Here is a 17,223-nt window from a genome sequence, read left to right on the forward strand (position 1 = left end):
CCTGTAATTGACATCTAGTCTCATAGCATTGTGGTCAGAAAAGATATTTGATATGATTTCAATTTTCTTAAATTTACCAAGGCTTGATTTCTGACCCAAGATATGATCTATCCTGGAGAATGTTCCATGAGCACTTGAGAAAAATGTGTATTCTGTTGCTTTTGGATGGAATGTCCTATAAATATCAATTAAGTCCATCTTTTTTAATGTATCATTTAAAGCTTCTGTTTCCTTATTTATTTTCATTTTGGATGATCTGTCCATTGGTGAAAGTGGGGTGTTAAAGTCCCGTACTATGAAAGTGTTACTGTCAATTTCCTCTTTTATGGCTGTTAGTATTTGCCTTATGTATTGAGGTGCTCCTATGTTGGGTGCATAAATATTTACAATTGTTATATCTTCTTGGATCAATCCCTTGATCATTATGTAGTGTCCTTCTTTTTCTCTTCTCATAGTCTTTATTTTAAAGTCTATTTTGTCTGATAGGAGAATTGCTACTCCAGCTTTCTTTTGGTTTTCATTTGCATGGAATATCTTTTTCCATACCTTCACTTTCAGTCTGTATGTTTCCCTAGGTCTCAAGTGGGTCTCTTGTAGACAGCATATATATGGGTCTTGTTTTTCTATCCATTCAGCCAGTCCGTGTCTTTTGGTGGGAGCATTTAGTCCATTTACATTTAAGGTAATTATCAATATGGATGTTCCTATTCCCATTTTCTTAATTGTTTTGGGTTCATTATTGTAGGTCTTTTCCTTCTCTTGTGGTTCTTGCCTAGAGAAGTTCCTTTAGCAGTTGTTGTAAAGCTGGTTTGGTGGTGCTGAACTCTCTCAGCTTTTGCTTGTCTGTAAAGGTTTTAATTTCTCCATCAAATCTGAATGAGATCCTTGCTGGGTAGAGTAATCTTGGTTGTAGGTTCTTCTCCTTCATCACTTTAAATATGTCCTGCCAGTCCCTTCTGGCTTGCAGAGTTTCTGCTGAAAGATCAGCTGTTAACCTTATGGGGATTCCCTTGTGTGTTATTTGTTGTTTTTCTCTTGCTGCTCTTAATATGTTTTCTTTGTATTTAATTTTTGACAGTTTGATTAATATGTGTCTTGGCGTGTTTCTCCTTGGATTTATGCTGTATGGGACTCTCTGTGCTTCCTGGACTTGATTAACTATTTCCTTTCCCATATTAGGGAAGTTTTCAACTATAATCTCTTCAAATATTTTCTCAGTCCCTTTCTTTTTCTCTTCTTCTTCTTGGACCCCTATAGTTCGAATGTTGGTGTGTTTAATGTTTTCCCAGAGGTCTCTGAGACTGTCCTCAGTTCTTTTCATTCTTTTTTCTTTATTCTGCTCTGCAGTAGTTATTTCCACTGTTTTATCTTCCAGGTCACTTATCCATTCTTCTGCCTCAGTTATTCTGCTATTGATCCCTTCTAGAGTATTTTTAATTTCATTTATTGTGTTGTTCATCATTGCTTGTTTCCTCTTTAGTTCTTCTAGGTCCTTGTTAAATGTTTCTTGCATTTTGTCCATTCTATTTCCAAGATTTTGGATCATCTTTACTATCATTATTCTGAATTCTTTTTCAGGTAGGCCACCTATTTCCTCCTCATTTGTTAGGTCCGGTGGGTTTTTATCTCACTCTTTCATCTGCTGTGTGTTTTTGTGTCTTCTCATTTTGATTATCTTACTGTGTTTGGGGTCTCCTTTTTGCAGGCTGCAGGTTCATAGTTCCCATTTTTTTGGTGTCTGTCTTCCGTGGTTAAAGTTGGTTCAGTGTGTTTTGTAGGCTTCCTGGTGGAGGGGACTAGTGCCTGTGTTCTGGTGGGTAAGGTTGGATCTTATCTTTCTGGTGGGCACGTCCACGTCTGGTGGTGTGTTTTGGGATGTCTGTGGCCTTATTATGGTTTTAGGCAGCCTGTCTGCTAATGGATGGGGTTGTGTTCCTGTCTTGCTAGTTGTTTGGCATAGGGTGTCCAGCACTGTAGCTTGTTGGTCATTGAGTGAAGCTGGGTGTTGCTGTTGAGATGGAGCTCTCTGGGAGATTTTCACCATTTGATATTACATGGAGCTGGGAGGTCTCTTGTGGACCAGTGTCCTGAAGTTGGGTCTCCCTCCTCAGAGGCACAGCACTGACTCCTGGCTGCAGCACAAACAGCCTCTCATCCACATGGCTCAGACCAGGTATGTGGGGAGTTTCTTGCCTTTGGGGAGTGTTCAATGGGTGTTCTGTAGGAGTTGTTCCACATGTAGATGTATATCTAATGTATTTGTGGGGAGGAAAGTGATCTCCGTGTCTTATTCTTCCGCCATCTTCCCCCTCTCCTGAACTACTTTTAAAGGCAAATGCTCAGGGGTGTGAAGAGAGGCAACCGTCAAGAAAGAAACACTTGAAGAAATGGCTTCCAACAGAAGATCCACAAGACTTAAAAGGAAATACAACTCGGTCACCTAGTGGAAAGGCTGTAATGTGTGTGAGGGCTATCCTTTGTTGTGCATGACGCTCAGGTCCAGCGCGGTGATGCCTCTGCCTCAGACGAGCGCTGACAACTGCCTCGCGGTGTGTACACTGTCCCCACGGCCCCCAGGAACTTCCTCCTCCTGGCTCCCCACCCCCATAGGCCCCACCCACGAGCCAAGCATAAGTTTTAAATTGCCTATTGTTCTGAGTAATGTGATAAAATCTCACATTGACCCGCTCCATCCCACCTAGGATCCCCAACCATCAACATCCTCTGCTCCTGGCATCCAAAAATCCATTTCTTCATGGCTCAATGATCCAGGACCACCTGAAGCAGATGATCTTCCTTCTGACAAATCATCAGAATGTCAATAGCAGCCTAGCACTATGTCACAATGCCAAGGTCATTCATTTTATGTCATCAGATAGGCATTTTATCAACTCACATCGTCACAAGAAGAAAAAAGGTGAGTACAGTACAAAAAGACATTTTGAGAGAAAGAGACCACATTGACATAAATTTTATTACAGTATATTGTTACAATTGTTCTATTTTATTATTAGTTATCACTGTTAATCCCTTGCTGTGCCTAACTTATGTATATATTAATATATAGGGAAAAACATAGTATATATGTATAGCACAGGTCACCAACCCCGTTCACAGACCTCTACTGGTCCGCAACCTGTTAGGAACTGAGCCACACAGCAGGAGGTGAGTGGCAGGTGAGCCAGCAAAGCTTCATCTGCCAGTCCCCATCACTCACATTACTGCCTGAACCATTGCTCACATTACCGCTCACACCCCCCCTCCACCGTCCATGGAAAAACTGTCTTCCACAAAACCGGTCCCTGGTGCCAAAAAGGTAGGGACCACTGATGTATAGGGTTCCATATTATCCAAGGTTTCAGGCATCCACTGGGGGTCTTGGAATGTATCCCCTGCAGATAAGTGATATTTTCTATTTGCATACGCAATCCTACGATCAATTCCCAACAAACTAGGAGGAGTTTTAGCACTACTATTCTCAATCCTTGTTCTAATATTCATCCCAATACTACACACATCTAAACAATGAAGCATAATATTCTGACCCTTCAGCCAACTCTTATTCTGAGTACTAGCCGCAGATCTCCTAACTCTAACATGAATTGGAGGCCAACCCGTAGAACACCCATACATAATTGTAGGCCAAATAGCATCCATCTTATATTTTCTCTTAATCCTAGTGTTAATACCAGTAACTAGTCTTATCGAAAATAAACTCCTAAAGTGAAGAGTCTTTGTAGTATAACAAAATACCCTGGCCTTGTAAACCGGAATAGGAGAAACCCACACTGCTAAACTGCAACCACCATTCCCATTACTACCAATAACTTAAAAACACTACTAATTTACTCTCTACAAACAAAGGTTTTTTTTCTGAAATAGAACTATTTCTTTCTATATGTATAGTGTATAAATGGTTAATTAAGTATAAGTAATAACAAGTAAAGTCTTATTAATATGAGTATACTGTTGATGACAGAAATTATAACTTGAAAGGTTAGTAATTTATAGGATAATGAAAGTTTTCATCTTCAAATGTCATTTACTGTTTTATTAGGGAAAAATAAAGATTGTTTAAAAAATAGATAGACACCCTCTAAATTCATATACTTTAAATACATAGATGTAATTAAAGCAGAGAAACTGCACTGTTTGGAATAATACTGTATTTGTATTTGGTTCTCTACCACAAGCCTAAGGGAAATCATTGCTCGAATTGTAGTTTAAGCATCGGTTTGCAGTACAGGTCTTATCCTCAGGCCTTTTAGGCTTGAAGATTCAATAATCTAGGCTCTCTTTTCTTACTAATGGAAGAAAATTTGTAAAAAGTGAGATCAAAAAGCCAGCACTGCAAGCATATTTTGTTTAATGGAAAACATTTCACATCTTCAAACACATTCTTCAAGCTAGATGCTTGTTTTGACAAAGAAGATATTGGTGTTTGTGTGCCAAGCTACAAATAGGTAATTTGCTCTGACTGAATTCCAATAATGTATTAAATGGACTGTCAAATATTAATAAAATTAGATATAACAGAATAAATTAAAATTATCCCAATAGTCAAATAATCTCAAGATAATTTTTGTCACTTCATTTTGTGTTAATAGATCATTCAATAATAGGTCATTATCAGCAAAGATTGATCACTCTGGTATTGATGTTCCCCAAACAAGGCATGACTATTGAAATAGATGTAAGGGCAGTTACAAAATGGTGTATCATCTATTTTTAATAGATGCAACTGTATATCCTAAGTGGATTTGAATAAATGCCTCTACAGACATGTATGTGTGATAAAGGAAGCAAAATACAGAGAAAAACAATGTGAAGTCAACAAGTCAATCCATATCGTCATCCAAAGATAATGAATTTGATGCTATTGCTGCTGTGCTTAATACTCTGTCATTAGTTCTCTTCTAACTGTTTTATTTTATTAGACTTTATTCTTCAATTAGTTAATTCTTTAGCAAGAAAATAAAAACTTCTAAGGTTGGAGTAGGATGGAGTACTTCAGCTGCTTTTGTATCTTTCAGAATGCTCAGTAGCATATGATGAACGCAGGAGGTGCTGAATAAATACTTGATGTTTGAATGAATGGCAGTTAATTTCAAGAAAATCACATGAACAAATCATTTCGACATGCTGTACAAAAAACATTTCAGTATTCTAAGTAAACTTCATTTAGAACCTAATAGAGGACTCATGGATATGCTTGATTTAAACATGATTTCACATCTGTATTATGCTACATCTAAAGAGCACACTAAGAAGCTTTACATGATGCCAGGTCACTGGGAATGCTTTCAGAACTTTGTTCTCAAGGACTAGAGAGCAACAGCACTTCAGAGTGAGGTTTTAAACAACTTGATATTCTATGCATATCAATTTACAATAGGCATCTTTACACAAATAAGTTCACAGCATACATGCCAATGAGATGAATGATTGAACAGTTCAAATGCTGAGTGAGTTGCTCTGATTCTGAACTGAACCACATGACGGTTCACACTTGAAATGGATTTTTGACCATGTTTCTGTTAAATAGGGAGTGAGTTTGCAACCAGAATTACATAAAAGAGCAGAGTTTAAAACTAGCTTCCAGGTGAGCAGTAGGCAGAATAGAGTACCCACATTAGAAAGAAAGAAAATAGTATTAACAAAATCATTGTTGGCGCAAAAACAGAAATCAGCAGGTAAAGAGCTTTTGAGAAAAGCAACATCAAGCAAACCTGATTAAGCGTTGTCACCATTCCCCTAGAGAGAAGGGACAGGAAACAAATATCATAACCTCCTGCAAGTGTAATTTTTCTCAAAATGTGGGCTAAACACACCATGCAGCAGAATCACTGTGTGTGTGTGTGTGTGTGTGTGTGTGTTAAAATATGCAGATTCTCGGGCCCTCCCTTGGATATAATGAACCATAAATGCAGAGTGTGCAGCTCATGAGTAAGTAACTCATAAACACACTATAGATTGAAAACACTATGCATTGCTCTTAAATAGCACCGTAATCATTATACAAAACTCCTCTCTGGAATGAGTTCAGTCAATTGCAGTGAATCCTTTTGTCAAGATTAGAGTGTCTAAAGAAATAGATATTAAGAAAGTAGGAAGGCCAGCTAAGCAGTAGACCTTAAATAATAATGTCTGATTTCAGAGTTCCAGAAAACCTAAACTTATAAATTACAATTAAGGCTCTGTGTCTAGATCCTGAATTTAAAAGAGAGGGGCTTGGGAGAGGCACTCAACAGAAATAAGAAAACAAAACCTTAGCACGTAATTGTTTGAAGAATTACAAAAAATTTAGAAACACGTTACACATCTCACCAGTAACTGAAATTATAACATTAATTCAAATAATAGAGAAACAATTGAACTCATTATTTTAGGTAATATTTTAAGAAGCACAGGTTCCAGGCATTATTGTGATCCCCAGGGGAAGATTCCAGAAAAATAGATAAGAAAGCAAATAGTTACACTGCCTGTGCTCCAAGTTACCTTAGAGAGGCAAGCCCAAACTGGAGAGCAGAGCAAACTTTCTTATGGAAGCAGAGATTTAAGCAGATCTGAAGACTGAGCTATCTAGGACAATGATGTAAGAAATAGGCTTCAGGCAGAGGAAACAGCAATATTTACTAGTGATTCAGAGCACAGTAGCTCTAGAGTAAGAATTTCATGGTTTGGATTCCTATTCCCTCACTTACTAGATTTGTGACCTTGGGCAAATCACTTCAGATCTTTAAACTTCAGTTTCTTCATCCTAAAAATGGGAATAATAATAATATTATGTCATGAAGATATTGCTAGAATCAAATAAGAAAATGCAAATAAAGTTCTTCGCATAGCAATGTGCACACACTAAGTGCTGAAACATGCTAGCCATCATAGTCTCTGTTATTGGTACCACAGTAGGTAGAAAGGAAAAAAAAGAAGGAACAGAAGTCCCTGAAGTCTCTTTTAGAAACCAGAGAAGTCTCTAGGAAGATTCTTGTCAGTAAACCAGACAAGTATTTTGAGGATTTCTAAAAATATTCCACCCCATCTGCTAATCCTTATTAAATACACTAGAGATGAATTATGGAGAAATTCATCAGATTAGTGTCTCATTTTTGAACTATGTTTTCAAAACAGCAAATAGGTATAGGAAAAGCTCAGAACTTGTGCCTCACTTAAGCCAAGTTTTGATGTGGATGGGCAGCTTCAATTGGCAAAATTAAAAGATTTTTGTTGGTAGTATGAGGCCAATGTACAGATATTCATGATATGTAATTAAACAAAACATTTGTCTCTAGATATATTTCCTTAGAAACTTCAATAATTGACAAATTAATATTTGTCCACAAACAAAAATGATGTAGCTAACAAAATTTGTATTTTTCCAAATACATTTTGATGAAAATGAAAATTATGACTATTTTCTATACACAAAGTATTTTCCCCCTTTTTGCTCTTACTTTGATGCTGTTATTCTCTTGTTTCTTTATGTTATTGCTGTGGATATTTTATTGAATTGAAAAACTTCAATGCCAATATAAAACTCAGTGTTTTAAGAAATCATTGAAGATAGAGTCACCACTGGAAAATGAAATCTCAGTTTACTCCTCCAAACTTGAAGCAGTTGCTTTTGTTACCTGTAGGATCACTGATTCTATATATTATTTTTCACTTTTGATTTTTTTCTTTTTATTTTACTTCACCAATGAGTTTGTCTATATAATACTCATAAAGTCTAAAAGCTATTTATCTCATAGTTTCTTCTATGAACTCACACTATTTGGAATACTACTGAAAAGTTTCTTAAATACTACTATAGTAACATTTATCAATACCTTATTATGTGCTAAGCATTACTCTGTTTTATAGATATTAACTCATTTAATTCTCACAACCATCCAATGTTATAGATACTATTTTTTTTTTCCATTTTACAAGTGGATAAACTGAGATTCTGGAAGGTTTCAGTAACTTACCATGTCTCATAGCTAGTAAGTGGCAGAGAGAGCATGGAAAACAGAAAGTCTGGCTTCACAGTCTAGATCTTTAACCAACACACTAATTTGCTGCTCTGTGTAACAGATTAAACGTGCATGCACACACATGCACACAGTTTCTACTCTGTGTATTTTATTTCAAAGACAATGAAATTATATTAGGTACACTGTGTAGGGAAATTGGAAAAGAACTGAAAATGTGACCTACAGTTTTATTGAGTTTTTTTCCTTTCTTATAAAATAAAATTTGGGTATACTGAATGAAAATCACTATATTAGGGCTTTAAATTGAATAAAGAATGCCCACAGATTGGGTAGTCAAAGGATCTGGGTCTCTGTCCCTGGGTGAATTAGTGTGTAAAGTGCAGTGGACGTAAGACAGTTATAAGCAGCACATTAGATGGCCAAAAGCAATATAAGTGGATCTACAAAATATTTTGATTGTGGTGAAAAATTTAGTAGTCAGAATGAGATATTTAACATAACGATTACATGAAATTAAAAACACATGCATCCAATGCTAAATAAACTTTTAATAAGAATACCTATGAATAGAAATAAACAATCCATGAAAAGGCTGCTGTTTAGGAAAATGGATTTGGGATAAAAGCAGTACATAAGAAAATATATAAACCAGGTGAGGACCTTGCATAGCTCAAAGATGGTAATGTGCCATGAGTTAAGGCATATTATTAACTCAACTCACATCATCTGAAATACAAAGAAAATACAGAATGAAGGGAAGAAAGAATAAAGGAAAGAAAGAAGGAAGAAAGGGGGAAGGGAGGAAGAAAAAGAGAAAGATAGATAGGATGAACAAACCTTAATTACTTGAAAAAACAGATTTTTTCAAAATAATGGAGATAACTTGCTTAACAATTTTATGTAGAAATTTTCATTCAAATTCGAACAAATTCATTGGATATCATAGTTTGAATATGGTGGCAAATCTGAAGATTTTTCAGTAGCTTCAATTTGAGATTCCGAAATAGCAATGCTACTAATGGCAGCAGCAACTGCAATAAAGTAAAGTGCCTGCCATTTATTGCTTGACAGCTGCAGTGGCAATGTTTCGCTTCATCAGGCCAGATCTCTGGTAGAGTACTGGGCATTTCTCCTGAAACTTGCCTCTAATCTTTGAATCTATTTTTCTCAATGATTGTATAAGCCACTAATACCTTTTATTAAAGGGCTTTTCTGTTTATACCAGAGGAAATTTTGTTTGCAACTAAGAAAATAGACATTAAAACCAAAAAATGTTCCCCAAAGAGAAGTGTCGCAGGCAACAGTCTTTTAAAGGAATGGGGATGGACCAGTGGTTTGACTGGTTGAATTTCACTGTAGCAAGAACCTATGTAGTTTTAAAGGATGGTAATCTAACAACACGGGGCATATGTCTTATCACCTCTGGTCACCTCAAATAAAGTGATTCTTGAGGATAATATTTTTGGTGACCAAATTCCATCTGTTTTAGTACCATAAAAGCATGAGAAATATAAGAAATATAGGAAGGATAGCCTGTGTCTAACTGCACTGCAGAATTTAAAGAAACAAAATTAGCTTCTTAAAGTTTAAATTATCTGCTCAAGTCATATTTAGATGATCAGAGAGTCTCCATGCCGTAACTCACGTCCTCTTAACGGTGAAAAGGATGACAGAACTGCACATCAAAAACAAGTATTATCCCACAGAATTCCTGAACTGCTAAAATGATTGACTTTATTGCCTTGTCTTATGAGAAAATGAGGCCACTGACCGGAAAAAAAGAGTGAAACCCTGAGCATTGGAATGTGGATATGTAGGAGAATACAGATGATTCAAAATATTCTCAACTTCTAAATCTTATTGAGTCTCTCCTGCTACCATTAAGCTGTCCCACACTTCACTGAAGAAGCTGTTCCTTCATGTCTTCAATACCTTATCTAAGATCATTAACTGATAGAAGGAAGTACTTGTCTTCCTGCTCAAACTTATTACTCCATTTGAACTCAAGATCCCAACATCCTCTTGGCAGCCAACTACCTGGTCAATACTGGAGACAAGAAGCTCCTTGAATATGAGTCTCACAAGATTCTGTAACTTAAATCTTCAAAAGCATAGGAAATATGTGTGAAAATGGATTCTATGTGTTCCTTACAGAGAAACGAGAAACAATTTCATTCAAGCTGGTATAAATGCATGATTAGAGATTCTGGATCCAGTGTCATTCTCCAGGTAGCTATCACAAGTGTTAAATGCTTCTTCAATTAGTTGACCAAAATCTGGACTGAAAGGTGGGCTAAGTTTTTAAATAAAGTTCAGATACTGGGAATTCCTTGTTTTAATGTAGAAGAAGGGATTAAATGACCTACTGAAATAGGAATGTTAAAGTGGATTTATTTTCCAAGACCTATGAAACTATCCACTAATTACATCTTCAGAAAGGACCCAGAAGACAATTTCATTACCATAATGATGAGAAATAAATTGATGAGGACAGTGCCACTTTTATAAATAAAATCTCTAAAATTTCTGTTCTCTATACTTGAGAACACAGAGGTTGAAGATGCAGTGAAATGATTTCTTGATTTCTTTAGGGTTCAGGTATGGCAGAGGCCAAGTAGTAGCACTTTACCACTAGAAGGAAAGTGGGAACAGATTTCATTATAGGCAGCAGATGTGAATGGAAAAAGTCTAGTACGATGGCATTTAGCGACTGAAATAATGGGCCATTTGATCTGTACCACTAATGATATGAAGGTCTGAGAAATACAAATCAAACTTTAGTGACCTAGTTAGTCATGGTCTCTCACGAATTCCTAGACCTGATTTAGTCTACTTACCCTATAACCCCTAAATAAGAAGAGAAAGTTGACTGTCCTTAAGAAGGACTGTGCAATAGTAACATACGTTAACATTATACATTTTCCTTCTCAGTTTATCTGAGACGAATCTCTGGCCATTTCTAGGTAAGTGGGAGGGGGGGGTGTTACCGCCCAGATTATAAAATGTAGATTTCTGGATCTAAATTTATATTTACAAACTAGGGTATAGAATATAGATTCCACAAATTATAGAAAACTGCCTCTGAGCTAACACTAATCCAAGTGAATCCGGAATACCAAGAAACCCTGATCTGAGTGGAGGCTATGATGGTAATGTGATGAATGAGATTTTGTCCTGAGCCCATATTACAACTGGCACATTCAATTCTTTGATTATTTCACCAGGTTACTGGTGTATATTTGGAAGACTTTCTCTTCAACTGGAAGAAATGTCTCTTTGTCTCTGAGGCTCATGCAGTAAAAGCTGTAAAACTGTAGTAATGACCAAACTAAAGCATCTCCCTCCTGCCAAAAGAGTAAACACACACCTTTAGTGGATCCATGGGGGGAATGCAGCAATTAGTGTCACCATAAAAAATAAAGGAATAAAGAGTGGGGATTACCAACATGCCGATTTAAATTACCTGTTTAATCTGTATAGAAGACAAACTAATCCTGGCAAACAACAATACATTTAATCAAGTGGTGATTACAAATACAGCCAATAAGTTCTCTCCACTGAAGAAAATCAACAAGGACTCTCAGAATGACTATAGTAATAATCTAGCAAGTGACAATGAACATTTTTTTTAACATCTCAATCAATAGAGACCAACAGAAAACATTTGTTGCCCTCTTCTCAGGAACAACTATGTACTTTTACCATCTCAATTCAGCATTCTCTTAAATTTCCAACTCTACAGCATAATTTAGTCTCAGGAACCCTGATCATCTCCACATCCTGTGAGACATCATGCTGGACAACTACATGAATGGCATCAAATTGAAAGTACTTGATGAAATGGGATTATCATGTCCCCCAGACACCTTTGGAAGAACCAAGAAATAAAACCCTTCGAAATACAGTAATCACATTTCTTAGTGATATTTCTGATAGTCTGGGACAGGTTGGGACATTCCCTCCAAAGTGTTTGTTGCACTTTGCTACTCATATCATGTTAATCAAGTGCTCTGAGGAAAAAGTCCAAGAGTCTAAGACTATTTCAAAACAATTAAAATTTGGTCTATTTCAGCTCAGAATTAAGATTCTGTACCTTTGCAAATTAAAGTGTTAATACTTTTGGTTTTTCAGTTAGAATGAGCTTATTCTTTCTAGGGATAAAATATACATTTGCATATATTAAAAGAGCTTTATGATTTAATTCTTGATAAAGTATGCCTAGTGCAAAATTATTTTAAAGTAAAAATTTTTAAAATATGTTTATAGAAGAGCATCATAAATGCACACTCTTTTGTAAGCAGTTAATGAAACATTTAAAATAACTGCTTCAATGGGATTTTTAATTTTCATCCTATGTTGATATATCACCCTCCATCTATCCATCTATCTAGCAGATATATACTTTTAGTTGCCCTAAAATAATAAAACAGAAGAACAACAGGAGAGAACAACAGAAGCATTGTCATGTAAATAATCTAAATGCTTTTCTCTATAAAGAAAAATTACTAAATGTACATCAATTTTTTAAAACAAGGCACTGCATAGAAAGACAAAAACACTAGAAAACTGGAGGAGCTCAATGAATTTTATTCCTTTTCTAAGTTTGAGTTTAATAAAGCACGGCTTGTATATCCATTATTTTATCCACTTTGCAATTTGACTATTAGAGTTCTTTATGTGATTAAAGTATTCACATTTCCGTGAGATGTTACGGAAAAACCCGAATGAATCTTTTGGCCAACGCAGTATTTTCCTATCACTTTCCCCTTCTCACACTGTTCTTTTACCTTTTTGTCTTTTTTAATACATCTTTATTGCAGTATAATTGCTTCACAATACTGTGTTAGTTTCTCTTGTACAACAAAGTGAATCAGCCATATGCATACATATCCCCTCCCTCTTAAGCCTCCCTCCAACCATCCCTAACCTACCCCTCTAGGTCGTCGCAAAGCATCAAGCTGATCTCCCTGTGCTATATTGCTGCTTCCCACTAGCTATCTATTTTACATTTGGTAGTGTATATATATTTCGATGCTACTCTCACTTTGCCCCAGCTTCCCCCTCCCCCCACCCTGTGTCCACAAGTCCATTTGTAAATTACTTTTTTTCCTCAGTTTCCCCCTTCATATGTGTTTATATTTCTTGACCATGATAATCCCCGCAATAACTCTGTAATTCTTTCCTTGTCAACCTAAGTACTTATGCTGCATTTTACAAGGCCCATAAATTCCAACTAATTATAGTATTTAGCTTTTCTTAAAACTTCATCTTTTGACTTGACTATTAAATTACATGCAAAAATAGTATCATTTGAATTCAGGCAACTCGCAAAAGCAAGATGCTAGACTCCATAATGATTTAATAGCTGGAAAAATGTCTTAAATGCTGTATAAACATCCATAAATTAATCATTTAATCACTATCCTCAGCACGAAATCATTATTTCCTTTTATAGACTGAGCCAGGGTTACCTAATCAGTTTCAGTTTCTAGCTTAATGCACGATTCTCATCTTGAAAAAATTACTATTTTTTTTCTTCTTGTACTTGTTGAATATAATTTTGAATCTGGACAGTTCATATATCACATTCTTGTCACAAATATAAATCAATCAGAAAATGACAAAAAATTATAAAGTTGAGATAAATCAATTAAGAAACAAATGCATTTCTCAAAAAACACTCCTTAGAGGAGAATAAAACTAATGTTGGAATCTGCTGAAAGAAGTTTTATATAAAAACCGCATATGGTACAGATAACTTTCTTCAATTTAATGCTGAAGAAAAATTCAGACATTAAAACCAACTACTACAGCCCACTTTCTATAATGATGGTACTTGATAAATGTCCAGCATAGTGGCATTGAATCTAAGAGCTTTTAGGAGCTACTTGAAGTTAATAATTTTTGTGGAAATTGAGACTTAGTTGGTCTGAAATGTCAGATACTGCGAAAATCTCCCTTCTTATTTTGATTTTTTTTGGGGTAGTTTTGTGGTGATTTTACACTATGTGTACTCTGAGAACTTGGGGAAAAGAAGCAGCAACCAAAAGTTTCTGCTCTGAATACAAATGTTTGTTTTACATGAAAGCCATGCTTTGAACAGCTGGATAAAAATTATTCTTTCTTGGTATTTAAGGTATTTATAGTTGAAAAAACAAAAAACACACTTTGCAGTCCTAACAGGCCAGCAAGTCAAAGACAACTAGACCAAACATTTATTAATAACATCATTTAAAAAATAAACGGTCATTTCTTACATCTAGTTCATCAGAGAAATATCTTTCAAAGAAAGTTATGCAAGCTTAGAAAATGTCCTCCCAAAGGGATAGAACTCTTAATGATTGTTCAATATGCTTTCAATATGTTAATGAAAGATTCACAGGTAGAACCAAGTAAGCTTGAAAGACGTTGCATATGAAGTCTGAAATCAAATGTTTAATGCCAGTATTTTTCTGATGTGGGAAGGCAGTTCACATTCACAGAGCACTGCGATGGAAAATCCACATATACTAGTATTGCCAGAAGCTGAGTCTATACTGAAGGAAAACCTAACTTTCACTATTTTTGTCTAGCTCTTTTTAGCACTTTTATTAGTTCAACCTTAGGTTAGGGAGTAAATGGAGAAAATATAAAGGATTCACTGAGGACGGTGGTGTATACGTGTACCGTGTTTTTTCTCATGGAATAAAAAAATGCTATTGGCATGTATTCAACATGGATGAGAACATCTAGAGTGCTTAGAATGATTCTTAGTGAATTACGCACATACCTGTATATTATCTGGGCCACTTTTGAATGTTTTCTTCAGTTTTATCACTCAAAAATAACTATGAACTCAATGGCATGTGTTTTCTTTTTCTTATTCTCAAGAGATAACCACGTCATTTACCTGACACATCCAATAATTCTAATTATTTTGGGCAAAACTTGATTACCAACAGCATTCTCTTGTCAACCAGATCATTCCACCACCTACAAACTTATACTAACATTATATGAATTAAGTCTGATTCGATTCAGTCAAACACATCCTATTGCATTGTGAGCTCTACCGGCAAAGATGTCCTCACCCACAAAAGCCCACCTGAGGTAATTATAAGGTAACAAGCTTACGCCCTTGGACTGAGAGTTTTGGCCAAAAAATAGAAGGAAAGTTACATTTAATGTCTCTTTCCGCCCATGTACTTGTTGTTGACAAAAACAAGTTATAAGTTACTCATAGGCTTTGAATGACTCTTGCCACATAATGAGTTATTAATTCAGCCATAGTTTATCTTTGGTTTTTATTTTAACAGAAAATAATTCTTCTATATTGTTTACTTAAAATCAAATATTTGAGGGGAAAATTTAGGGGAATTAGTAGTTCAAGCAGAACTATTTTCCCTACTCCTTAATAATTACTCCCTAATATTTCCAAGATCTTCATATGGCATATAGATGTATCTTCACATGTATGGTGGTTGTACAGTGGTTCATAGTTATTTTAATTTTGATAAGTGGATTTATCAAAAAATTATCTCATGCATTTTTATTATAATAATAATAGAAATAATAAGAAAACCCTATTTCAATCTGCAAAGAAAATTCAGATGTGGTGCCAAACAAAGAAACCAACCTGCCAGATTACCTGCTAAATTAATGAACTAAACAAAAACACCTGAAGTAAAACAACAAAAATGTAGATCTGAGCTGTAATTATTGCACTGTGTGAAGCTGTAATTATTGCACTGTGGGATAAAAAATTTTGCCACAAATGGATTTGAGCCAGAAATGTATTTTTTAATGAAAAAATTCAATTAAAGCCTATCTTTTTTTTTTTTCTGTCCATGGATGTGTCTGCTAAGAAAGCCTTAGCTTTTATTTGCTTAAAGTTAAGATAAAGCATTTCAAGATGTATTTTACTTTAAGTCCTAACCCTCTGGATAATGAGAAGTCATCTCTCATGTCTCAGGCAACATTGCCCTGAGCTGTGGAGATGACTGACAGTGCTCGGCCTAAGGTACACGATTTGGTTAGACATCACACTTACCTGCTTGATTTGTGGTTACATTTACAGACACATACTGCCGGGCTCCTGGGCTCAAGTCGGACACTCCATTCACTGCCTCAATCTCAAAGGTATAGTTTGTGTGAGCAAGCAGATCCACCATCATGACAGAGGTGTTTTTCAGGCCGATTTGCTGGGGGAGGTACCTGACATGACCGCCACACTCGTCACACACACCTGCATGTGAGTTGCACTTCTTGCATGCAATATAATATGACACATCTTTCCTTCCACCAGTGTCAGCAGGAGGAATCCATTCCAGAAAGACACTAGTTTCATTAACATTTGAGATGGCATTCCGAGGAGCTGAGGGGGGTCCTGGTTTGCAAAGTAAAGTGAAAAAAACAAATTTTGAGATGATAAAATTAAGCATTGTTTACTACACAAATGTCTGGTCTGAAGGAAAAAAAATGGATTTGCAATCAATCTGTTAAGCAGGGAGAATGCAAGAGTCATCAATTTGTAATAATCTTTGAAAAATCTTGTTATACCTTTGTAGAAACAATAGTGGGGTTGGTATACTATAGAAATGACTTATCTTGGCAAAGTTGCAAATTCAAATAAAGATGTTTTGCTTAGTGTATACGTAAAGAATTATGGAGTAAAAATATTTATGCAAAAAATGTTAGATAAAATTATGTATTCAAATAGTGGCAAGTTCTTTGGCAAGTCCAAGGACAAATTCTCCTTGGGGATTGAACAGATTACTTCCTCAGTGATACTCATCCCTGAAACCTAGGAAGTAAACATGAAGGATTTACTAAGCAATGAGCACAGGTAGAAATAGGATTTATTAGTGTGGCTCTTGACTACAAATTCCACAAAAAGTAGAAAAAGTAGCCTTAGTTTATCTCAAAATAAATTGCATAGCTACTGATAAACCATCAACAGAATTTGGAACCTCCCTCATATGTCAAGAAAGAACTAGGATTTAAGTAGGTGATCAACATTGCAATCTGTAATAAGAGTTTGCTTACTTTGATATTGTTTTAATATTGTGTTTCTGCAAAATTGTGAATTTTACTTAATTGGAAACCTAAAATTTATTTTAAAAATAATTCTCAAAAACACAATAAGAGAAAGAATGAACATGTTCTGACCTTGAAAGATCAGCAGAATAAATTTATATATAAATAACAAATAATATTCATGTGTATATTACTTTATTTCTGAAATAATAGTTAGCAGACTAAAGAGAAT

The 17,223-nt window shown here is 35.5% G+C and overlaps 1 protein-coding gene across 9 annotated transcripts in view; it reads right to left on the bottom strand.

Annotated features, from left to right (window-relative positions):
* Window positions 1–17,223, bottom strand: part of EPHA5 (EPH receptor A5) — a 330,826-nt gene that overhangs the window by 166,104 nt on the left and 147,499 nt on the right. For 5 of the 9 annotated variants that reach the window (XM_067736164.1, XM_067736162.1, XM_067736163.1 and 2 more), the window contains exon 5: window positions 16,006–16,341. The exons of 3 other annotated variants lie outside the window; for them this stretch is intronic. In XM_067736164.1, the coding sequence (XP_067592265.1) occupies window positions 16,006–16,341 (336 nt within the window). Of the gene's footprint in view, window positions 1–2,713; window positions 6,761–16,005; window positions 16,342–17,223 lie in introns of those variants that run through there. One more of the 9 variants, XM_067736170.1, reaches the window with a different exon arrangement.

This window comes from Pseudorca crassidens, chromosome 4 (genome assembly GCF_039906515.1).
Source record: "Pseudorca crassidens isolate mPseCra1 chromosome 4, mPseCra1.hap1, whole genome shotgun sequence".
Taxonomy (NCBI): Eukaryota; Metazoa; Chordata; class Mammalia; order Artiodactyla; family Delphinidae; genus Pseudorca; species Pseudorca crassidens.